Source organism: Motacilla alba, chromosome 2, assembly GCF_015832195.1.
Source record: "Motacilla alba alba isolate MOTALB_02 chromosome 2, Motacilla_alba_V1.0_pri, whole genome shotgun sequence".
Lineage (NCBI taxonomy): Eukaryota > Metazoa > Chordata > Aves > Passeriformes > Motacillidae > Motacilla > Motacilla alba.
In genome coordinates, this window is record NC_052017.1 from 43813418 (window position 1) to 43838523 (window position 25106).

Consider the following 25106-nt stretch of genomic DNA (forward strand, 5'->3'; position numbering starts at 1 on the left):
TGCTTGTGGATTGATTAGCAAGTTACCAGGCAAACATCTTTGTGTAAGTTCAGTTCTGGTATTTCTGGCACATTTTGTGGTTTTTTTACTGTGTTATGCTTTATCTAGCAAATGTTACATCCTCAACAGCTACATAGCAATGTAATTAAGGTCAAACCATGGGCCTCCAACATCAGCCCAATTATGCAAGTGATGTCAGCCAGGTGGGCCAGGACAAGCACCAGTGGAAATGATCAGGGAACTAACTCCTGGATAGGTGTTAGCCAGGGACAGCAAAGATACACTTCTGGAAATAAAGTTTAAAGGGTAGGGAATTATAAAGGGCCAAAGCAGTGGATTTTCAAAACTCGCCTTTTTCTCTGACAGGTCCCAGCAGACCTCTCTAAAAACAGATGTAAAGCACTCTGCACTGTTTTCAGGACAACATCAAAAGGCTGGTTTCTCCCCACACCCTGAAAGTGGGATCTATGACTGCCCAAATTATGAACTTTTAGCTTGCAGAAAGATAATGTCTGGTAGATGGTAGTAAGGAAATGTTCTCATTGGGAACCATGAGATTCAGAAAGCTGAATGAAGGTTTCCTCAATGCCAGTGATAGTCTGATACTATCAGAGCAGCACTGCCCTGTCTGTAGATGTGCTGTTGTTTAGAGGACACCCAAATCTAAATTTGTCTCCCATGTCCTCATGGGGATGATGAAGGGCTGTGTCCCTCCATCCCCACCTCCCTCAGCCTTGTAAAGAAGGCACAGATAGACCAGTAGGAGCTTTCCCACTGGGGACCTGTGGGGGACATGCTAAGCTGGTTTGCTGCCGACCTATAAAACGTGGGCAGAACCCAGACAGACACAGCCACCCTCACCTTGGTGGGCACCTGCTCCTGGGTCACCAATACTCAGCACAGGACCTCTGGTGTAGCTCTTTGCAGGCAAAACCCTTGAGAAGGGGGGTCAGGACTTCCCATATGTAACAGCAGGAAAGGCTGACCCCAGGCATTGCTTACCTCCAGGTAGAAAGAACTTCCTAGCAACCGGGTTTTTCTGAAGGTGGTCACCAACCTCTTCCTCCTGTGCTGCCCAGAATTTAACTAGAACCAAGCACAGAGCAGGCTATTACCCTCAGAAAGAAATTAAGTTTGCCAAATTTTACCCACACAGGTTTTATCTGGAGACTTCAATTAAAGAGAAACCAATTCAAGCTGACTCACAGAGATCCTCAGCAGGTATCCCCGGGAGACACAAAAGGCTTTCTGCTGTATTCTGCTGTGAGTGATAAATCTAGATAAGAGTACTACTCATTATTATGGTGTGCAGTTGTAGTGCAACATGGACAGATGTGAAACTGATACCGCCTGAAAGACAACTGCCACATCAACCATATATCTGCTCTCCATCTTCAGCCTCTGTTCACACTCATATTGAGGACAGCTCAGGAATAAAAAATTCTGAGGAAGCTGCTGAAAAGACCTTCATTCTGGTCCATACACGATGGATGAAAACATCTTTTGTTCCTCCAAGGTAAAACAAAAAAGATGTTGCATCCCTTGTAACCAGAGAGACTTTTCCTGGGAAGGGCTAGGTACAGTGTGCTGCTTTCCCAACTGGGAGGCACACAATGATTTTACAGGAAGAAATCAAGAGTAAAGGATGTATGTGCAGGGACACTGTGGGTAAAGAGGGGTAAACACTCTGTTCTTTTTATTCCACCTCCCTCGGAGTGGCCTTCCAAATTTGAAAACTCATTTCTCTCAATATCAGGGGAGATCGGAAGTTCTTCAATACCACTGGCATCTCCTCCTGCTCTGTGGCCAGGCTGCCAGGTCAGCTTGGGGAGGCAGGGTTTTGCACAATATCACTGCCAATTTCAAGTTTTGTGGACAAAAGCACTCAGTAAAGAAATGTCTAGTCTGAAGGATCAAAATGCTGCTCCCCCCAGCACACTCTGCTTTTGCTGCCATGGAGGAAAGCATGATGGTGGTGATTTTCTATGAAAAGAGGCTTTCTTGGTTCTCAAGAGTTTCACTAGAGTCCCCTCTGCAGGCCAATGGGGAACGGTAGTGGCCTGGGGGTACCTGCACCCTCCTCCCAGGATGGAGCCCCTGAGTCCCACAGGAGCTCTGGGGTGCAGAGCTGCCCTGCAAGGCACAGCAGCATGACACACACCATAGCCGTGACTGCACTGACCCCTGCTGGACATTTTTTCTCTCAATTTCTCCAAAAGTCTCATCTTTTCTGTCAGCTGGGTAGAGGTGCTTCTGAAGGTGCACAACGACGTCCTGTTCCTCTCATGCTGTCCTGCAGCAGAGCCCACCTGGCAGCTTCTGGTGCAGATGTGAGCACCAGCTGTTCACACACAGGCACACCCAAAAATCACAGAAATAATTTCTGTGCCTCACTTTTGAGAGAAAATCCAGCAGAGAGAGCTTCATCCCTTCACGTCACTGTTCTGCAGAGATGCAAGAAGACAACTGAGCTCTGGTGTCTTTCCAGCCACCACTGGGAGATGTATTTATTCTACATTACAAAGCTGATGATGCAGAAATTACCCAGAGTGAGGAAGAGAGTAGTCATGTTTAGGGATGAAAATGTTTCATCCTGAGGGCTGCTGAAGGGAAGAGCCACAGAAAGCTGAAGGTTTGCACAGTTTCTACAAGCGGAAGGAGCGTGGCTCAAACAGATATCAAAAATTAAGAGAAACATTTGTTCCCACATTAGAAATGTCACAGAAGGGATAGGGACATTGAAACAGTTTAGCGCTTAGGCTCACTCATTCCTTGGTGACCCCATCGTGTTCCTGAGCTCCAGCTGTCACACAGATATGGTGGTGTCCTGCCCTGGAGAGGTGGCAAAGGCTCCTGCAGGTGTCCTCCTCCCCTGGGATAGGTGATGTGCCTGTGAGTTGCTTGGACCCACCTGTTTCAGGTGTGCCTGAGTAACACCAATTACTCACAGTGCATTGTGAGGCTGCCCTGCTCATGAGGTCAGCTCTAACAGTAACAGCAAGACCCAAGTAAGATGGGAAGAAGCCATTGGCTGGGCAATCACATCCCTTCCTCCCCAGGCTCATCCAGACAGGAGGAATGGCTGCAGAGCCACACTCCAGCAAGCTGCTGTTCAAGATGCTGAATAAAGAAATGCCTTTCCTCCCTCCTCCCCACCCCTCTCTCCCATGTGCTTCTTATGAGAGCTGAAGCTGTTGGGTGCATTTGCACCAGCACCACCCTTCTCTCTGCAGCGCTGCAGCTGAGCACACTTCAGGGAAGGGCGGTGCTGGGGACACTGAGATGTGCAGGGATGGTGGTGCAAGAAGTGCATGGGAATAGAGACAGGTGCAGACATAGGGAGAGAGGAGAGTGGAAATGCTGCCTGCCTTGCAGTGAGCATAGACAAAGACCCAAAGAAACCACCAGCACTGCTCTTTGCTCTCAGCCCAGTTGAATACCTGAGCATTAGGGAACAAGAGCTGTTTCCTCTGCTCCTTGTTGTATAGGAAAGGCAGCTGGTTTGCAAACATTTCTTGCTACACCGATCTCTTTACCTTGCTGCGTGCTGCAGTCAAGGTTGGTGCTGACTCAAACACCAAGGGCAATCAATACTTTTGCAATGTCCTGGCAGCCTGGGTTAGGCCAGGGCTCTGTCCTTCCTTCCTTCTGTTCATCCTCACATTCTGCACGTACATCCACACCTTCTCTGAACTCAGGCATGCAGAGGATCACAGAGACTGCACATCCTCCAAGGGTGCCAGGTGAAGAAAGGGACGAATGTCTTGGCAATGCAGACCTGCATGCACGTCGCACATTCATCAATGTTAGTGGGAAATCTGCCTGGATATCGGAGCATGGGGAGGAAAAACCTTTTGCTGGGGTGACACAGCCAACACTGCTGTTTGCTGTGTGGTACTTTTCTCTTGCATAGAGCTCACCCAATGTGGTAAGTCTGACCCAGCTGCTGACACCAGCATTACCCTGGCTGCACTGGCTGCTGGAAAGCACAGCAGAGCTGCAGGGACACTCGGAGGCTGGGAGAGCTACGTGGGGTCAGAATGAGGCCCCAGCAGCCGCACACGTCAGCAGAGGCTGTAGGAACCCAAATCAGTGCTATTCTGAGGTGGGGATTTCTGTGACCCGTTTCCGTACATTTTGGCATTTCAGCCAAGTCAGCAGAAGCACAGATTTACCTAGGGCAGAGCACACCGCTCACAAGTCATGCGTCAAAACTGATGCACTACAGTAGCAGCTTTCCTTTGCTCAGTATTACTTGCTGCCTTTAAGTGACATTAACATTTAAGGTATGTTAACCAAAAATGACTATCAGCCCACACATTACAGTTAAATCTGATATATTCACACTGAAGTTATAATTACTTTCAACTTCCCAAACTATTTTTATATCTGGACAGAATAGCTAAAGTCATGGGTTTTTTTCTTCTGTCATGAGGCACCTTTCTGGACCCTTTTCTGGCACAGTCAGTTAATTTCCATGCTACTTCATAATTGGTATACATTGTTTGTATGTATAAAAGTGTTTTCAAGAGGCTGAAAATAAAACAGGAGTCTCCTGGATATGATACAATTAACTTGGGGAGACAGGCTTGGGGAGTTTCGTGTATGCTAATGTAGAGGCCCATCCCTGCACAGGAGCCTCCTTCAGCTAAGAGAAGAGTGGGACACAAATACCCTTCATTAACTTTTCTCTTTCCCCTCCTTAAAGTTTTGCCTAATTCTGACCTCCAGCTGTAGCTGGATGTTGCCACAGCAGAAAGAGGCAGAGTTGTGCTGCTGGCTGGCAGGGCTCCTCCAGAAGGCACCAATTCAGTCCCATCCTCATCCCCAGACTGCATCCGCTGGCCTGAACAAGTAACTTGAAGGCCAGAGATTCTGCTGAGGATTTAATAAGTTGGTCTCCATGTTGCCTTGGGAAGGAGACTTCAGCATAATGCCAGAAAAAGCTGGATATGGACTAGTTTCTTACTCCAGGATATTGTTTTGGGACCAGAGACTATGATTACCTGTGCTAAAGTGGCAGTCCTGCAGCTCAGAGCTGAGATGAAGAACAGTCTGCTAGGTCCCACTTGACACTATTTTCTGAGGGATCTAGCAACATCATAAGCTGGCATGTCCTCCGTCATACATCCCACTTTTTGCTGCTGTAGTTGAACAGCATGGTCCTTAAATATGCCCATACAACTGCTGCACGTTTGCAGTGTGGCAAGTGATGAGCACCCCTGACGCCACTGCAGTGCTCCAGCCTGTCAAGGCCTTCCCATCCAGACATTCAGAGAGCATCATCACTGGCATCAGACAAAGTCTCCATCTTTCTAAGAGACCCTCTGGAGAAGGGACCCTCTGGTGCAAGTAACACCAGTAAATCACAAGAAAACAAGTATGTACTTTAGGTTTAAGGTAACTGCGGGTAACAGTTACTCTGGTCTCTGTTTTAAGATGATGTGCTGAAGCCAAACCAAGATTATATCTGACTGTTTCATGTGACAACATCATCCTAAATCCTCTTTAACCTGCATTATCTCAGCAGAAAGAAGAAGCAAGATCAGGATATGAAGGTAAGCAGCAGATATGAGCAGGAGCCATACAACAGCTGTGGTGGGTAACTTTTATGTAAGTAGGTGAACAGGCACTGGGGCTGTGGAGGATGTCTTAGCTTCAGCTTCTTGTGATCCCTGCTCTTGGGAAAACCCTAAAATTTGTCATTTTCCTCAAGCTGTCTGTCAGCTTGCACAGATAAAAGACAATGTCTTCAGCTCTCAATGCCCTCACAAGCACTGGAAGGGCAGCAGACTGCTCCAGGCTCATCCCTTCAGAAAGCAGAGGAGCTCTGTGACCTACAGGGGTGCTTCTGGCCACCCAGAGCAACACAGGGCAGCTCTTGCCAGCCAAGCACTCTCCGGATGTGGGTCTCACCTTCTTCCTTTGCACAGAAAGGCAGCAATACCAGCTTAAAGCAGTTGGGTGGTGAGGAGAAGTTGAGGTCAGGTCCCACTCAGAGCTCCTGGTGTTGCTGATAAAACAGAAGCCAGCTGCCTCTGGCAGAAACACCCTTTAAGCTGCAGAAAGCATCTCCTGCTTCCTTGCTAGAAGGTGTTGTGGCAACAGCAGGGCAGGATGTCCTCCAGTGAGAGCTCAAAAAGTGAAAGACTTTGCAAAGAAGGCTCTGCATGTTTAGGCTACCTTCATGCCACTGGGTTACAGCCCTTGTGGGGAAGCCCTGGATCACAGACTCCCTCAACGGTGACATAACAGCAATCAATGAAACCTCTGAGGGAGATGTCCCCTAGCAGACATGATCAGCAACCACAGAAAGGCCATCATCATCTTGCCAGCTGGGGCAAATGGGCTCCAGCACCACAAAGGGGTACAGGGTGAGGCTGTTGAGGCTGCAGAAATCATTCCTATCTCTTGTGCTTCAGCTGAGTGGCTTGTACTCTAGAGGGCTCATACTGTGAATCTGCAGGGGAGAGAGTTGCTGCCATACTCTTGCCCACCACCCTTTGGCATTGCCCTGAATTTTGTGAAACCCCTTCTAGAGAACCTGAAGGTTTGCATATCCAAAAAAAAACTGGCTGTCAATAAGGCACCTGAAAGGTAGAGGCTGTACTGCTGCACCAGGCAGCGATCCTGCTGCTGGGACCAGGCAGCAGCTGAACTGAAGAGGGGGCAGAGAAGAGGCAGAGGGAAGGACCATCAGTTGTGTAGATCTGTCCAGGACAGAATAAAATGCAGATGCTGACACAAATAATGATGAAACAGGTTCCTCAGGTGTAAAGATTGTGCAATTACACTGCACACAGTATCTTTATTATAAACTGAAAATATTGTGGTATCTTGTAGGGACAAATAGAAGAGAACAAAAAGCTTTAGCAAACCATTGCATTTTTCTAACAGTATTTGCACATATAAAAGTATATATATGTATAAATACAGGAATATATTTGTGTGTATTTGTGTATATATACACACATGGGCAAGTACAGATATGCATGTATATGTACATAGCTCTATATATATAGATACATATAGATATATCTATACGAATGGGTAGCCATTCACATATATAAAATCAGTCATTCCAAGTTGGAACAGTAACTGGAATGTCAACCCCAGCTCCCTGCTCAAGAGCAGTGACCACACTGGCACGCCAGTTTACCAGTTCATAAAGTTCAAAAATGTTCAGAAAGTCTCCTGACAGGGATGTGTGACAGCTTACACCCACTATTTTTTCCAGTCTTCAGCCTTTTTCCGGTAACAATTTCTCCATCCATTCATTCCTGTAGGGGGTTGTTCCTTGACATTCACAGCATAATTTCTAAGCTACAGCTTCAAACCCTTCCAGCCAAGAAGCTGCAGGCCCTGGTAGCAGATGGGGAGTCAGGATCATACCCAGATATTAATTCATATTGATTTTCCAAAACATGGACAGCATTTATTTCTTGGTTGCTCATCCAATTACTCACTCACTAAGCTCTTCTGGGGCTGGAAGCACTGTTTAGATCTGTCAACTGGGAGCCAGGCCCTGGCATGACACCTTAAGCTTTGGCCCCATTTCCCTCCAAAGAGCAGGTTCCCTCTTCTGCAGTGAGTCCCATCCCTGCTCACAAAGCCAACACACTCTGCTGCGACAAGGGAAGGAATGGCCAAGTGTCCAGGGTTTGGAAACATAAAATTTTTTACTCAGTCTGAAGGTGGGGTGGTATGTTTCTAAGGTACCTCTCCATGTTGCTCTGGCTGTGTGGGAGTCTGCTGTTTTTTTCATGAAGCAAGCAAGGCAGGATGTGCCAAGGGAAAGGGAGGATGATGCTAAAAAAAAACCTCTAAAAAGTGAGAACACCAAAAGTAACCACGATAAAAGCAAAATCAAGCAGCTGCTTTCAATTTTCATGTCCTAAAAGGTTGCTCAAACAGTCCATGGCTGTGGATGCGCAGTTGAGGATTTCTCAATTTTAGGTCACCTGTCCAGGATGATAGTTTTGGACTTGTTCTACAAGACAGTGCCAGCAGAAGACAACTGTGAGGACTTGGTGTGCAGAGAGGAGTGCTTGTCCAGGCTGCGCCCATTAAAAACCCCGTAGCCTTTGCAGTTCGACAGAAAACATGCAGATTTTTTGAAAATGTCACAGAGATGCTTCTTGAACTTCTCACCCACAAAAGCATAGATGACTGGGTTGAGGCAGCAGTGGACAAAGGAGAGTGCCTCAGTCAGCTCCACAGCTAGGTCTAGCCTTTGGCTTGTCTGGCAGTCATCGATGATGGACATGTTCCTCAGAGAGTCCAAAAACAGCACAATGTTGACTGGGGTCCAGGAGAGAAAGAACACAATGACAACAATAAAAACCAGTTTTATTGCTTTGTACTTGTTCTTGGTATGGCACTTCTGCAGGTTTTTCAAGATGCTATGATAGCAGAAAATGAGGACAACAACAGGGATTAGCCACCCCAGGATGTTGACTACAAAATTACTGAAAGTCTTCCAGCCATTGTTGCCACCAGGATAGTGAGGGAGGCACTTAATCTGGTTATTGTCATTCACTTCCTGGAAAAAAAGTAAGTCTGGCATTGATGCTAAAATGGCAACTGCCCAAACAACCAGACTGGTGATAAACCCAATGGCAGTTGTCCGAATCCCTTGGACATGGAGTGAGTGGACTATGGCCAAGTACCTGTCGATGGTCATGATGGTTAAGAAGAAGACATTGCTGTAGAAACCAATGAAGTAAACTGAGCTGATGATTTTACACAGTGCATTTCCAAAAGTCCACTGGCTCGCAATGGAGTACTGAACCAAGAAGGGCAGGGAGAATAACAAGAGGAGGTCAGAGACAGTCAGATTCAGCAGATATACGTCAGCCATGGTCTTGATTTTCATGGAGACAGTCAGAATCCAAAAAACCAAAGCATTTCCCACGAGGCCTGCCACAAACAGTATGGAGTACAGCACTGGAAATAAAGTAGATGCAAATTCTGGAATACCTTCAAGATGACAGATGATGTGTAGTTCTGAGTAGTAGAAGGCATACTCATAAGCTGCAGAGGAGTTAGTTGTTGGTGAGGTGTAACTCATCTGTTCAAGGACAATGACATTTATATGAGCCAAATCCCACATTAGTAGACATACCAAGCAAGAGTCAGCTCACACCAAGCTGCATGAGGACAAAAGAGATGTGCCACAACTGTGGTATAAGATGCAAATGAAGAATGAACACGAGTGACTGGCCATCCCCCTGCAAGACCCAGGATGAGATCCTGGGGCATCACAGAGCAGAGGAGATCAAGAAAAACACAGCTGTGGTGGTAAAAGTTACCAGCATCCTCCTGATGGCTCCATGTAGGGCCATGGCCCATGCCGGAGTCCAGGGGGGCACTGAGGCCAGAGACAGGGAGCATCCTCAAGCCAGCAACAACATGGGCATGGCCAGAAGGCTGAGAGCCCCTGATATGGGTTTTGGGGTCTGATTTTATGTTTCCTTCTGAAAGGAGAAAGGGAGCATGGCCCAAGGAGAAACTGACATGTTAACACACATCTCCAACAAGCTTTGTTTCCAGTTAGCTGAATGCCAGAAATGGGATGCACCAGCAGCAGTGGCATGCCCCCCTCCTGCACACCAGCCCCTTGCAGCTCACCCTCTCTCCAGCAGCAGCCACCACATCCCTGGGCAGTACTTGTGATAGCAAATAATTAAAGAAGATGGATAGCAGCATCCCTGTCAGGATGTCCTCCACAGGACACTCCTAGCACTACCTCTGCCCTCAAGGACATTCTTCTTTCAAAAGCACAGTGTCATCGGCTAAAGATATTTTCACCCTGTGTTTTGGTTTCCTTCCAGAGAACAACAATCACACTGATTTCTTTTAAATGCCCATCATCTCCACCAGTACAGTGTCCCCATAGGAAAAACTGTACCTCTAAGAAATGCTACTGGCCCCAACTTGCAGAAGAGCAACCCAGCAGGGAGGGACTCACCAATACGTCCTCAAAGCCACTGCTGCCCAGCAGGTCTGTCAAATTCTGCTCCATAATCCAACACTGTGTCTGAAAGAGTGCAAAAAACCTGTCTTTTTAACACGTATTTTAAAGAAGCAGGCATACCTTTTTGTATATAGGCTGGCAATATTTACCTTAGCTTATGCTGCAACGCCAAGTCGCAGGTAAGGTCTTTACTGTAGCAGTGCACAGTCCTAAAATAGCTTTTCCTTTGTGTGACCTCTGCTACATTAAAGATGTATGAAAGCCCAAGCCAGTGAGTTCAGCCTCTGTACTTAACACCTACAGAACGGAAATGTCAGCCTTATCTTCTGTATGATCACAAAGTTTTCATTTTGAGCACTTACACCACGTTTGCTTTAACATGTCATTTTTCCTTGGAAGGCACCTTCCCCCACACCCACCCATGCATAGACAGGAATACCTAATGGAAATGATCATAGAATCATAATTATTTAGGTTGGAAAAGGCACTTAGGATCTTTGAGTCCAGCTGTAATCCTAACACTGGCAAGTACATTTGAACCTTTCTTCCCAGAACATGCATGCTGCATGATGCTCTCACAGACTAACACTGAAATAAAGCCCTGAACAGCCCTGAATTCCCAACAACTCTATCACACACCTACTGTGACCTCACCTGGACCCAACACAGCTTCCATCCCACAGCTGTCTCCGATCTTCCCCACAACACAAGATACAGGGAAAAGAGCAGCCCTACTGAGCAACAGGAAACATTTGAAGTGTGTTATCTCCTTAAATACTGCTGTCCTTGCTAGAGCTTGGTGCATTACTGAAATTCAGGTAAGTCATGTTGCATTGAGAAACAGACAGGACTCCGTCTCCTCAAGCAGAAAAAGCCAATTCTTTATTCACATAATTAATTTTTATACAGTTTTCACAGACCTTGTGTTCAACTCCAATTGGCTACTAGTTTTCTTGCCACTCAATTAATTGGTTAATAACTGGCATTTTACCTTCCCATCAAATCTCTCTATTCTTGGATTGTTTATATATTTTCTTCACTGATTCTCATGGGACAGATCTATTGTTTATGCAGGTGCAAACTTATTTTTCTTACTAGAATAGGTTGTTGTGTTAAGTGTCTTCATTCTTATGACTTTTCCTTATGGGAACTTACAAGCTACTGCTAGCTTAACTAGAGTAACAGGGCCTAGGCCATATTTAATAAGACCTTTTTTTTACAGTATTTCTACCTGTCTGCAACAAGTCACATCATCTTTTTGTTAGTTTTTGAACAAACAGCACATCACTGAGCATCAGTCCATAGATGTGCTGCTAGAATCCCCACGTGGAATAGGCTGTTGTCTTTCTCAACCCCTTTGGATGTCCACCTTCACTCACCATCACTCTAAGGGCAGAGGGATAAATATTTGTGAACCAAGAAAATCTGCAGCTATCGAATGTGTGGCAGTGGATGGCTTTCCTCGGCCATCGGTGCCCTCAGTGGACAGTGTGACATTAGGTCAAAGTTTTATGTGTGAGTCAAGCCATGAAAGCCGAGCTCTGCTGGGTATTAACTCTTACCAAACCTGAAAGTAGGAATTAAAACCAGAAACAAACTCTTCTGCTACAGGCAGTGTTACTGGCAGTTGCTGGCAGTGTTGAAGCCTGATCTCCACTGCCCTAATGCACGATTAAAACGGCACTTACAACTCTCTTGGTGCTAAAGTGGCAAAGAAAACAACCAAGAATTATTCAATGTGGAAAAAGATGTGTCCACCAAATGGGGATTTGGCAGTTCCGTGCCTCTCATCTTTCATCTCCTAAATAGAGATGACAGGCTATCAGAGCACAAGGACAGCGACATGAAGGGACGCGGCTCCCTCTGCTGGGCACTCCTGCAGAATTGACACACATCCCTGCAGAGATGTGTGAGATCAGCAGTGCTGTTTCACCTCCTCATTCATCATGAGGCTTATTTTAAGGAAGAAAACGCTTCCACAGCAAGACAAGAATCTGGAGACTGCTGTTGCTGCCAGGGTTTCATGCTGGATGAGCTCTTCGTTGGGATGCGTGTCATTTGGCCAATATTGTTGCAGCCCATCTTGCTTCAGAAAACTACAAAAAGGTCAATTGTTGCTCCATCCAAAGATATGGAGGGAGAGGATCTAGCCACACCACCCCCAGTTCCATATAGAAACATTTCAAATGCATCACTTGAGTTTGTCAGCCTTACTACAGTTAAGCTTACTTCTCTAAACAATCTATTTACCCAAGCCCATCCAGAACAGCCAGAAGAAACACACCAAAAGAAATAGCCAAAGGGGCTTTTTCAAAATGACACATATATCCCAGACAGCTTCCTTATATAATCAATTGTATAACAGATTGGGTTTACAAGGAAAAGTTTTGGTAGCAAGGGGGCTGCAGGGCTGCCTGATGTGAGAAGATGCCAGAATCTGCCCCCGTGGTGGCAGTAGCCAGTTCCAGATGACTCCGAGATAGCCCTGCAGCTGGTCAAAGCTGAGCCCATTGGTGATATTGGTAGTGCCTCTGTGATTCAGAAACACTGTGCAGCAGCAGCTGGGAGAGAGTGAGAATACGTGAGAGAAATGCCCTGCAGAGCCCACAGTCGGTGAAGATGGAGAGGAAGGAGGAGCTCCAGGCAGTGGAGCAGAGATTCCCATGCAGCCTGTGATGACGCATGCTGTCCCTGTGTTGGTGCGCAGTGGAGCAAGATGTGAGGTGGGGAAAGAAGCACTAGGAGGGAAGGGGACAAGCTGATCTTCTTCTCCATCAGTCAGCAGACAAAGGTAGGTAATGAAATAAAAGGCAGTTACTCACTCAAGGAGGGAACTGCTTAACAAGAGAGGAGCTTGCCAAAGAGAAGAGGGAGTCCATAATGAAGTGCTTTTGCTAGCCTGCGTGTTACATTTTCTCAGAGAAGTATGTTCTCTCCTTCTTCAGGGGCTGCCACAAGGCAAAGCGAGCACAGGAGAGGAAGTAATTTGTGCATAATGGCTACTGCTGCACACAGGGTTTTCCTTCTAGGAGCACCTGGAGCATGATGTTCTGGACGTTTCATTCCTTACTTGGCCAAGGCACAGCAAACAGACAATTCTTAGAAAAGCAGCTTCCAAAGCTGTAACTTGCTCCTCCCAGCTCCTCCCATTTTGCTGTTGATAAACAGTGTCTGGCTCTGCAGGCACTGCGAAGACACAGTCTCAGGGCTGGCACAGGTCTAATACTGAAACTCTTCTTTTTGGTGCCTCACTTCTTCAATGCTCTGGAAAGCCAGCCTTCCTCTGCTCTGGGCCCAGGATGTGGATGAGCAAGTGGAAACGCTAGCCACAGCGGTAAGGACGCGTCAGTGTGCATCTCAGGTTTCTGAACAACACGGTATCCATAGGGAGCTGGTTTTGTGGGGAAGTGGGAGGTGTGAACCGAGGGAAGACATGAAAGCTGTCAGTTATGAACTGATCCTTCCCACTGCCCATGTCTGACAGAGTGCTCTGGGGCTCCGTTGCTGGATACAGCACAGAGCGCTGGAATATAGAGTACAGTTGCTGGAACTGAGTAAATTCTGGTGACCCCAACTTCAGGCCGTGGAACTGTTGGAGGTGAGGCCACAAAGTAGGAGCACATGTTCTATGAAGGCAGGCTGAGAGCATTGGGGCTGTTCAGCTTGCAGAACAAAAGATTCTGTGGAGATTCCATAGAAGCCTTCCAGTATCCAGAGGGGGGCCTACAGGGAAGCCAGAGAGGGACTCTTCATCAGGAACTGCAGTCACAGGACAGGGAGTAGCAGATATATATTGAAAGAGAGGAAATTAAGGTTAGCTATTAGGAAGAATTTTTTTTTCTGTGAGGGTGGCAAGACACTGGAATAGGCTGCCCAGAGAAGCTGCCGATGCCCCACACCTGGCAGAGTTCAAAGCCACACTGGACGGAGCCTTGAGCAGTGTAGCGGGAGGCGTCCCTTCCCGTAGCACAGAAGCTGGACCGAGATGAACTTCAAAGATCCATTTCAGCCCCTTTCCGTTCTACGATTCTGTGTAGAACGTCAAAAAGCCGTGACAAACACCGTGACAAACACGCGACGCGGGGACAGAAGCGGCTGCAGGGCAGCCGGCTCCGGGCCGCGGCAGAGCGGGGCCGCGGCGGGCGAAGGGCTCCGGGAGCCGCATGCGCCGGGCGGGGCGGGCTCCGGGCGGGGCGGGCTCGGGGCTGGGCCTCGCCGCTGCCCGCCGCGCTCCGGGGCTGCGGGCGGCGCTGGGATGCCGGGCCGGGAGGCGGAGGTACGGCTGCGCCGGGCCGGGTCGGGTCGCTGCGCCGGGCCCTCCTCGCTCGTTCTGCCGAGGAGAGCCCGGGGGCAGCGCCCCGGTGGGAGGCATGGGGGCTCGCTGCGCCCCCTGCGCTGCCGCTGTCGTGTTCCGCGGCCTCGGGGCAGCGGGGGTGCGGGGGGACGGGTCCAGCCCCGTGGCGGTGGGTCTGGGCGGACCTCGGGGGCACCACTGCTGGCCCGGAGCGTGCCCCGCGCTGCTTCTGATCTGTCCGCGCTTTCTAGTCTGTCGCGATTCTGCTGCGCCGAGGGGCGCAGAAACTCTTTCTTCATTAGCAAACACCGTTATATGTTTATAATAACATAAACCCTCTCCAAACACCTAAAAATCTTCACCCTGCCGTGGGCCCTGTGCCTCCTGCCGTGTTATTTCCCGAGAAGTGCCGGGCGGCGGCAGCCGCTGTGGGTCGCAAAGGCAGCCTCAGCTGAGCAGGCCGTGCCGTGCTTTTGGGCGCGTTTGGGCCGCGTTTGGGTCTGGGCAGGGCTCCCCGCAGTGCCCGTGGTGTGGGGGTGGCAGGGAAGGGTTGGAGGCGCTGCCAGCAGAGGTGGACGGGACCGCGGCAAAGGTACAGGTAGGTGGTGGGAAGGCGACACCTATTTCCTTTGCCGTGGCAAAGGGTAACCAAATGGCTCCTGGTACATTTGATGTTCAGAAAACTCTTACCAACCACCAAATTTCAGGGAGATTCTGGAACAATCTCTGAGAAAAAGCAGAGAACCCAAAAAACACAAATAAAACTTGATCAGCCTCAGAAAAGGTCTGGTAAAGCTTTCTGTGCCTTAAGTAGCTGTCCTTAGCATCTGGGGTCAGCACACCTTCTTTCCTATAGCATGCACATATCAGCTGAAATATTTCCTTTTGTGCCATTCTTAATTAAAAGGCCATTTAAAGTTCTATGCACCGTATCAGCTGAAATATTTCCTCTTGTGCCATTCTTAATGAAATGGCCATTTAAAGGTCTATTCTTCCTCTTCCAGATGCATCCAGTCCTAAAGGCCTTTGTCTGTGGCTCCATCAGTGGCACTTGTTCCACGCTCCTCTTCCAGCCCCTTGACCTGCTGAAAACCCGCCTGCAAACTCTGCAGCCTGCTGTGAATGGGTGAGAGGAGGGGGATGTGTCTGCGTGGGGGGCCTGGAAGTGCTCTGCCTAGGCTTCTGCCTTATTTGCTGACTGGGGCTTGTAGTTCAGAGTTGTAATCTGGGAAATCAGGCTTTCTAAAAGAGGAGGTATATTTTTATATTACGGAGAAGGATTGTTATTTTGCTTCAGAAGAAGAAAAATGTCTGTGAGTGGTTGTGGATGCCACTGGAATAACTTGTAACCTCAACATTTGTTCTCATCTGAGAGACTGGTGTTTGCTGGAGTGGCTACCATGCAGTTTCATGGGGTATCCTCTGCCTGAAAAAACAATCCTGTGTGGTTGTCAGATAATTTTTCATACGTACAGCTTGGTGTAGTCAACCTACAATCTGCTGCTGCCAACAAAGAGAATGAGCAACTAAAAACGCTAATGAGTGTTAAAAATTGTGAGATACAGAAGGTGATGGAGGAGCCCTGGAAAGAGCAACCAAGAAAAGCAGACTGAGATGAGGAAGAGCACCTTGGAGGTGCTGAGTTAATGCACAGAGATATGAGTGAAAGGGGTGGCTGTGGAGTACATCTGCCAAGGAGCAGAAGCAGGTCATTGCTTCAGTTCCTGTCTTGTCTTTCTTTCAGGTCTGGTCGTGCTGGGATGGTAACGCTGCTCTTTAGGGTTGTTCGTACTGAGAGTATTCTGGGGCTCTGGAAAGGTGTCTCTCCAGTAAGTGGCTGGTTTAACTCTGACTTGTAAAAATAAGTAAATAAATAAGCTTACTGTTTATTGCTAATTATGTCTGCCTGAATTTAATAGCCAACTCTTGTACAATTATGAGTGAAACCACATGATTTAGATTACATCCTATTTTAAGGAGTTAGTGTTGTAAATTTCACTGATTTGGTTATGGCAGTCCTGAGCAGCTGAACATTTGAATACTTTTGCAAATGTCGGGTGGCAACTGCAGGAACTTCATTTTGGTTTGGAATATGTTGTTCCTAGAAAACAGCCATTGAGGAATGCAATAAATACTGGCATCATTTGAATAATTTGTCTGTCAGTGCCATAACTGATTTCTACCTTATCTTCTTTCCTCAGCATGTTAGCTTTATTGATAATTTTATCTTCCACAAAGCTTTCTGTCAAGTTGAACAGTCTCAGAAATGTTCTGTAGTATATTTCGTCTTATGTAAGCTTTTTCTTTCTTCATCTGCTTCCGTTTCTCCTGAAGTCCTTTGCAAGATGTATTCCTGGGGTTGGGATTTACTTCAGCACTTTGTACATGATGAAGCAAAAGTTTCTTGCGGACCGTTCACCCACAGCCCTGGAGTCTGTCTTCTTGGGTGCCGCTGCTCGTGCAGTTTCTGGGATTTGCATGTTGCCAGTGACTGTAGTGAAGACCCGATATGAGGTATGACTTTCCAATTAGTCCCCTATTAATGGTGTCACACACCTTCCTTGCGATGCAAAATGTAAATCCATCTGCCTGGAGAAAGTTGCTAACTAACACTTGGGTACAGCCAGGAATGTAGTCCTGATTTCACCTCAGTTCAGACATTGTGCAGGAAATTATATTTAGGTAAGAAGATGAAATAGGATTTGCCCTAAGATTTACAAGTTTCTGTTGTACACAATATTTGTGTAGCATCTTTCATATGTTACCTCCCTGAAGGATTCTTTTAAAGGCTGAATTAGGTGAAACCCGGTTTTTGCCTTGGGTTGTCCTCTGTATTGCTGTCTTGGGCATCACATTAAGTTCACACTACCATTTGTTTTGATGTTACATCCTCAGGGGGTGTGTAGGGCTCCTCGACCTGTGCCTGGCACGTGGATGACTGACCTTTGCCTGCTCTTGCAGAGTGGAAGATTTGGCTATGGGAGTGTGTATGGAGCCCTGAAGAGTATCTATCAGACCGAGGGGGCTCGTGGCATGTTCAGTGGGCTCACGGCAACGCTGCTGCGGGATGCGCCCTTCTCTGGCATCTACCTGATGTTCTACACACAGACCAAAAACCTCACACCTCAGGGTGAGGCTGAGTGTTGGATGCTGGAGTGGAAAATGTTCCTCTTCTCAGATCTTGTCCTGCAGCTGACAGCCTGCATGCTCTGCTTGTTGCCCTCCACCTCGGAAGTTAAATTAGTCTCCTTTAAGGCTTTGGGTCACTCACTCACATTTGCCTGTGGAGAACTGTAGACCTATAGCTGAGGTCGGTGCAGAAATGGAGACTGGCCCTAAATTGATTGATTGTCTTCCTGAAAGCTGATGAATAACTGGGTTAGTGAACAGTTGAAAGACAGGGCGTCTTAAGCACTGCTTGCTGCTTCTGCTTGTCTTGCATACTGCTCAGTTTCCACTGAACTGGGGCTTCTCTGGTATATGAATTCACTGGGGAATATTTGTACAATTTTTCCTTTTCTGATTTTCTGTCAAATTCAATTCCCTGGCAAGTGAGGCTTTTCAGTAGTGCTAACTTTTGACTAATAGCCTTTTCCCCTTGAAAGGTTTCTTTAGCTGCATGGATTTTAACTTCTCTTAGGTTCTGATGTTGATTTAACCATTCAATAGCTTTCACTTTGTCACACAGCATGAGTGTTCCTGGCCAGAATAGTGTCTGAGTGCATTCCCTTTGCTCTTTTGCAGACCAGCTGGATCCAGTGCTCATGCCCCTGCTGAATTTTGGCTGTGGGATCTTTGCGGGGATCTTGGCCTCTTTGGCAACGCAGCCTGCTGATGTCATCAAAACACATATGCAGCTGTCACCCCAAAAGTACCACAGAACAAGCCAGGCCATTGCCTTTATCTACAAGGTGAGGTGAATCCCTTCTGACATGCACAACCACATCCTAATTCTGATCCCCTTGCTCAAAGCACAGCTTTGCTGGGGAAGTTGTTGCCTTTTCAAGAAGATGAACAAGTGTCAGTGCTTCACCTGCTCTTGCAGTTGGACAATTCAGTGTTGGTATTTTCAAGATGATGAAGGGGGTCATGCTGTAGTAGACCAAGACTGTAGTGTGCAGTGTGAAATGCTGGTTTCAGATACAAACCAGCTACAAAATAATTCTTTGCTCTTTAGACATCAGAAGAGAAGTAAATGCCCAGGTCTTTATCCCAGGAATGGGATGGAGAAGTAGTCAAAGCCCACCTTTCCCTTCCTACTGTCAGAAGGGCAGATCTTGGCAGATTCACTCTGTTTCCATATTGAACTCTATTCTTAAGCAGTAATCTGCTTATTGTATATGCATTTTTATGTACCTTTTTTTTTCTCAAATCATGGTGCTTTTTGCTTCAATACTTGTAAATCTCAGAATAGCTGAGAGACTTTTGTAAATATTAAGTTCTAAAACAAAGACTAGTCATTTTCCTGTAGTGTCTTGAAATGATTACACTCTTGCCTTCTCTTTGTTGGACTTGAGTGTGGCTTTCCCCATCTGTTGTCTCCATCCTGACCTTCCTTTTTCCCACTCACTGCTCTTCCTGCTTTGCTGGGTTGCTCTGCAATAGTGCAGTGCTACAGGTTCTTCCTAAATACTAAACGCTATTTAAGCCCGGGTCTTTTGAGACTCATCTGGGTCTGAGCTGAAATACATCGTGTGCTCTTCTGTGTAATAAATGATGAGAAATTAAAACCCACTAGGCAGATTGGGATGAATTACTGTTTATCTCCTGTTGCAGGACTTCGGGCTGGTTGGCTTTTTCCGAGGCGGTGTGCCCCGACTCCTCAGGCGCACTCTGATGGCAGCAATGGCATGGACGGTGTATGAACAGATGATGGAAAAAATGGGCCTGAGGTCCTGACTGAGCTGCACAAGAAAGGACCAGCTTCACTCCTTCTCCCGCTTGTTGTGATCAACTGGCACTGAGAAGTTCCCAGTTCCGCAGAGGAATAAGCCTTCCTCAGCCAGGAAGGAAGCCCTTCTGAGACAGGGGATTAGGCCTTTTGGCAAGTAGAGGAAAGGAAGGATTGGATCTTTGAGTTGTTTGATCAATGCATTCCAGAAGGACTGTACTTAACAGACTGCCTTGGGAAATGGCAGGGTTTTCACAGCTTAGTAACTATGCTGAGAAGCCCCTTTTAAAAAGAACTCTGTGCTCACCACCTTTATGCAATGAGACAGTATTAGAGCAAAAGTGTTTGAGGAGAAAACAGTGATGGCAGAACCTGCCAGCCTGTTCCCTGCTGGCATGGCCAGAAAAGCCACAGTGACCACTATCTGATATAGATCCTCCTTCCTCATATGCTTTATTCTCACAGGGGAGCACTAGCCCCTGGTGAAAACTGGAAACAATGTGTCTCATGATGCTTACATTGCAGGAGTGGGTGGAAGAGAAATTAAGTACAGAGGAAAAGGGTCAAACATGGTCTCTGCCATCACTTTTGTACTGTGGGTGATTGCAGAGAAAGTAACTGGAACCGCCTTGCTGTGTTATGTGTTATTATGTTATTGGGCACCTTAACACTCTTGAAATGTCCTTCTGCCTCTACAGCAGAGTTTGCACAGTAATTAAGAAGCATAAGGCACTTTAGAATTGATGCTACCAAAGTTCTACTTGTTCTCTGAAAAAAAAGAAAAGCTGCTGGTCTAACTACAGCAGGAACACTCAAGTGGGTTTTGTTGGGTTTTTTTAATGCAGTTGTCATAGAGACTTACTTGCTTCCTATTCTTTATTTGTTAATCCCTGATCAACACTCTCAGCGTGAACTGGTCCTTGGATGTAACTTTTAGGGCCATAGCTCATAATGCATAAATGCATAATGGAAACAGGTACAGATACTGGCACTTCAGATTTCCCTTAAAACATCGCTGATTGCATGTGGAGTATGTTTTGGTTTGGAAAGAAAAGGTTGCTTTCTGTAAGCTTTCTCCAAAGTTTGAGCCCTCTGGGTGCTTGGTAGTGATCTTTAATTCCCTTAGGGCTCCACACAGACCCTTCCCATCTTCCTTGCTGAGCCTTTTCTCTTATCAGGTAGTCCATGTTCGAGTATGCATGAGTTTAAATACACTTTTCATCCTTTGTGCCTTCTTACTCTTTCCTACTGTGTTACTCAGACCTCACGGTGTGTGCCAGGTGCAGCCTGATCCCTCCTTCACTTGTGCCTCTGTGATGGGTTGAGTCCCTTGCAGCTCTGTTAGCATAGCCATGAAGCTGTTATGGAAGTGTGCATCCTGTTCTGTAGCGTGCCTTGCAGAAGACTTAGCTTTGGTTTTTATTTTCTTAAATATCTAGGGATATTGCAGTTCACTTTAGAACCAGAGCACCTGTCTCTAAACATGAAGATACGACACTGTAGCTGTATGAACAACCAGTGCTACCTACCTGTTGTTCATAAATTTTAGAGTGTATTTTGGACAATCACTGCCTGCCCAGGCAACTTCCCGAGTGCAAGAACAGAGGGGGTGTGGGTTGTTACAGGTGTTCTTTACCAAATTTCAACTCCAAGAACGCATGATGACTGATATAACAGTTGAGGGAAGTGTAAGAGGACAGGATGGAGGCTTGGAAAGTGCTGCCTGTTTTCACACTCAGCCCATCTGTGAGGGAAGGGTGGTGCTCTGCAGTGCAGGAGTCTCCAAGAATGGTGGTGGAGGGTTCTGTGTGCACGTCTACGTGTTAGCAACAGAGCACTGCATCAAACCAGGCACGTGGCACGTTATTTGTTAAATCCTAAATGTGAACACCTGTTCCTTTCTTTTGCTGTTCCTTCTGTCCTTAGTGACCAGAACTTGTGAGAGTGCATGAAACCATGGTAACTGCACATCCTGCTTGTTTGCTATCCTGAGCACTATGACACAGAGCTGGAGAACCAAGTCGAGGATTGCTGACCTGGCAGAATAAGGTGGCAATCAGATGAGTTACCTCATTTGTCCTTTATCCCCCTATATATGGGATCAAACCAACATTGTGCTGGGAGCCTGAATTTATTTGGTGCTTTATAAATCTGGCATGTGAGTTGGATCTGTTGAATGTCCTGGGCAGTGGTAGCCAAGGGCAGTGTGTGGGATCACCTGCAAGGTACTTCACACATTTTGTTCCTGGTTTAGCAATGGCAAAGCAATGTGTAACCTGTGCAGACAGAAACTTAAGCTCTTAAAAATGAGGCAGGCAAGCAAAGAATGAAAGATAATCTGGAATTAAATAAGGTCCTCATCAGAAACCTGACTTTCAGGAACACTTTGGTGGCTTTTATGTCCCTGTACTCCTGCCTGGTCAAGTAACAAAGGAAGAAGTAGAGAGTTAATTTCCATGTGCTAATGTTTTAAGGTCTACTGTGGGGTTGTTTGTTTATTTGTTTTAAATCTGGAATCGGGCCTAAAGCAATGATAGCTTTTACTTTAGGAAAGTTTTTCCATTCTGCTTTGGTGCTTTGTTATTGGAGTAGAGTGAAAAACTATATGGTTTTTGGCTTGTGGATTAATCTGGGCTCCTCTGGATTTAAGAACTAGAGAATCTAAACTGCACTGTGTTTCATGTACCATTGGTGCTCCAAATCCAAAAGCTTATCTACTTGTGAGTTAGGGAGAATGAATTCTGTGATGCAAGCTTGTTTGTTTCTCTTTGTTATTTCTTTTGTCAGGTTTCATATATGGGGGAAGGGAAAGCCTGAAGTTTTGCTTCGTTCTATTCTGAAAGCTTTATCACATGGTCAGGCATAAGACTGTTTCTCAGCTCTGATCCTTACTGTCCTTCACCCTCTTCACCTCTTCAAAAACATTCTGGTTTTGAAGTGATTCTTGATAGTTGCTTCTTGATAGCTACAGCAAGTCAAGACAATCAAGTGTGTGGACTTGAAGTTTAGATGTATTCTCCTTGAGGTTTAATGCTTTTATTAACAGCAGATTGTCACTGTACAGCCTAAAGGTAAAGAAAATCAAATAAAGGATCTGGACAGAGGTGGTTAATCACCTGCCTCCATCATGCCAGAAATTCAACACTAACAGTCTTGTCAGATAATCATTTCCAAAGCCATCTTGGCTTGGTTTCCAGAGACAGTGGTGTGCTCTCTCTGTGCACTTCAGGATGGCAGTGGGATCCCTCTTGGACTGACCTCTGTTGCTGGCAGCGCAGTGTTAGTGATCGTGCACTGTCTCTTCTTGCTCCTGCAGCTGTGGCTAAGGACACAGCTGGCTGGCATGTTGAGGCAGGCAGTGTTTAAGTGAGTTGTAAAGACACAAGAGAGATAGTCTGATTATTCATGCTTTAGAAATCTTATGTTTCCATTCCTCCTGTGTGATGATTTGTTTGGGTTTTTTTTTCTCTCAATCTCTTAAACAGAGCTGGAGCTTTGGAACATTGCATAGCTTTGAGTATTGTGAGTCTATATAGTATGTGTCTATGTAAAATATTTATGTGAAAAGGTGTATTATATGTTTCTATTAAAAACTGGTTGCTAAAATTAAGGATGTAATCTCTTCAGTGTCTCTTTTAAAAAGCCCAAACAGACAAGCTCCAAACTGATTAAATGTACAAGAGATTGGACGGAGTAGAGGCTTAAGAAGGCAAAAGGAGTCTCCCAAGAGGACAGGACTGTTGCATGTATTCAGAGCCCATAAAAGGCGAGGAATATTCTCTTTTTCTGTGGTGTATAATATGCACAGGTTGTGCTAATACAACCTACATCAACTTTGCTTAAATGGAAAAACCACACAGCACTGGGTAATGTTGTGTTTTACACAGCTTCCTCTGCCTGCCTGCCGTGTGTAAAGACAGATGGCTGTTGAATCCCTGTCCTAGCTGGTGAAATACCTGCCTTCAGGACAGTGGGGTTTTAAGCTCTCTGGGGAGAAACTGTTTTTAGTCTCCTGCTGATCAGGTTTTTGCTACTCAGGCAGTCTGATCTCAGCAGGGCACCAGAAATTGTGCCTGGGACACAATTGTCTCCTGCAAGGCATAATGCAAGGGAATGCTGGATTGCTGGGATCTCTTGCTGTTGCAGTATGGTCCTGGGATTCAGTAGCAGGCAGGTTGTGCTAAGCAAAACGTTTTTGTTGATACTGAGATGTGCGTCTTCCAGATGTGAAGATCCCAAGCCTCTTTTCTTGCTTAGATAATACATTCTCACATGGAGGGTTATCTGTGTGTAACAGACCTACCAGAGGGTGCTGAGATGCAGCCTTTTGCCAGCTGAGCCTAAATTGCTTGCGCAGGTTCCTGGTAGCAAGTTAGGCCTGGGATAGAGCCTGCTCCTGCACACAGGGCCCCCCAGAGCTCTCCTGCTGCCTTGAAGAGCCACCTCCTGTGTAGTGGGTGTTGCCATCCACGCTGCTGACAGCTGCCCCAGCTGTGAGAAGAGATAGCAGAAAAGCTCCCTAACCCTTCTGGTGGTAGAAGGTGGGGAAGACTGAAAGTTAAAAGCACTGTGGTTGTAACAAAACATTGAGTTACAGATCTCCCTTCTTCATTAAAAATGGGCGAACACTGCCTGCTTTTTAAATTTTAATGAGTTTTGTGCCACACATAAGCACTGATGCCAGAATTGAACAGAAAAGATTCCTCATCCCACACAGGCACATATATATGTGTACTTTCGTGAACTCCATGTGGGTTTCTTGAATATGCTTATCCCTTCTGGCTTTGGTACTTATTTCAAAATAGCAAGCTGCTTTTCCACATTGCAGTTTCTTAATTTGTGATTTTAGCACTCTAAAATGCTTTAGTAGTTTTTATCATATTGCATTGAGGAGTTTTAGTAAAAATGACAAAATCCCAGTGAGAGGTTAAAATGAGACCTCTGTAAGTTTTTGTAACAGGTGTTAGGCAATTCTAACTTTGTACAACTAGAAATAAATTTGCCAAAATATGTTTTCCCAAAATGTGTAAGAAGTAATAACAAACCTTTGAAACACAAGCCAAAATGGAATTTACAGGGAAGTACAGTAACATTAGTGCAGTTTCACTGAAAGTGGGTTCATCTTCACAGCTCTTCTTTGCCTTCTCCAGAGGTGCTACACAATCTCTTGGGTGACACCCAGTGTCATTGTTGGTGGGGAAGATACTGCCTGAAAGGCTTTCTGCCTGACCTTCTTCCTCAGACACACAACCCAACCCCTTCATCGCAGGAGCTGTCCTGGCAGCACAGAACACCTCCTCTGCAGCCCTGTGAGGAGCCTTCTCTCCCAGCACTGGGGTCCTGGTACAGACCCCTGCTCAGAGGCTTCTGGCCAGCGCTGCTGCTATGCTGCAGCCTGGGCTGGCTCTCTGGGAGATGGTCTTTCTAGGGCTTTGTGACCACCCCAGGCACCTACTTGAGGTCCTCAATGCAGCACCCAGAGGCTGGTGGTAGCTCTATGATGCTTCTCTCTGCACCCGTGGGCTCTGAATCTCCCTGGCCCTTCGGGAGGACCAGTGCCTCAAATCCACCTTTCCCGGCTTTGCTTGCTGCAGAGCAAGGCTATTCCCAGGGGCTGCCAGCAGCTCTGCATGTAATTGTGTAACAGAATTCAGTGTGAACTTTGGACAAGGGAAACCTTGTCTAAAACATGTGATAAGATAGATACACTTTCACCTCAGGGACATGTCCATAATTAACAGATTATTTTAAACTGTCTCAGCACACAGATAAAGAAAAAATAAAGGCAAGCTTTCAGGCTATTTAAGAAAATCATTAGAAAGACTTTATTGTCCAGCTTCATCACCACTTTTCCAAGCTGTCTCATGGGCTGTGGGCTCATGGTCTACCAGAAAGGGCCCCTAAGTGTAACAATAAAAAATAAACAAAGTATTAGTGATTAGCTA

General features: G+C 46.4%; 2 protein-coding genes across 6 annotated transcripts; one reads left to right on the plus strand and one right to left on the minus strand.

Moving 5' to 3' along the window:
- Positions 1-6367: 6367 nt before the first annotated feature.
- On the minus strand, positions 6368-10229 carry LOC119697979 (C-C chemokine receptor type 8-like). Its single transcript, XM_038129403.1, has 3 exons — positions 10126-10229; positions 9971-10039; positions 6368-9070 (listed from the first exon to the last, which is right to left on the minus strand). Exons 2-3 carry the CDS (start codon positions 10022-10024, stop codon positions 7991-7993), a joined length of 1134 nt encoding a protein of 377 aa, XP_037985331.1. The 5' UTR covers positions 10025-10039; positions 10126-10229; the 3' UTR covers positions 6368-7990.
- Positions 10230-10584: 355 nt separating this feature from the next.
- Positions 10585-22771, plus strand: SLC25A38 (solute carrier family 25 member 38). 5 transcript variants are annotated; one of them, XM_038129300.1, is made up of 7 exons: positions 10585-13310; positions 15275-15396; positions 16015-16099; positions 16605-16784; positions 17166-17400; positions 18015-18181; positions 19047-22771. In XM_038129300.1, exons 1-7 carry the CDS (start codon positions 13236-13238, stop codon positions 19167-19169), a joined length of 987 nt encoding a protein of 328 aa, XP_037985228.1. In that variant the 5' UTR covers positions 10585-13235; the 3' UTR covers positions 19170-22771. The 5 variants fall into 5 exon arrangements, with proteins under 5 accessions (XP_037985228.1, XP_037985230.1, XP_037985229.1 ...); XM_038129302.1 differs by having other exon boundaries at positions 13236-13310; positions 17232-17400; XM_038129301.1 differs by lacking the exon at positions 10585-13310 and adding an exon at positions 14127-14252.
- The last annotated feature ends 2335 nt before the right edge of the window (positions 22772-25106 follow it).

Coding starts and splice junctions, on each gene's coding strand:
- SLC25A38 (XM_038129300.1), top strand. CDS start 13,236: ATGCTCTGGAAAGCCAGCCTTCCTCTGCTCTGGGCCCAGGATGTGGAT. Junction 13,311..15,274: donor TGGAAACGCTAGCCACAGCG/GTAAGGACGCGT, acceptor TTCCTCTTCCAG/ATGCATCCAGTCCTAAAGGC. Junction 17,401..18,014: donor CAAAAACCTCACACCTCAGG/GTGAGGCTGAGT, acceptor GCTCTTTTGCAG/ACCAGCTGGATCCAGTGCTC.
- LOC119697979 (XM_038129403.1), bottom strand. CDS start 10,024: ATGGAGCAGAATTTGACAGACCTGCTGGGCAGCAGTGGCTTTGAGGAC. Junction 9,071..9,970: donor GTGGCTTTGAGGACGTATTG/GTGAGTCCCTCC, acceptor GTCCTTGAACAG/ATGAGTTACACCTCACCAAC.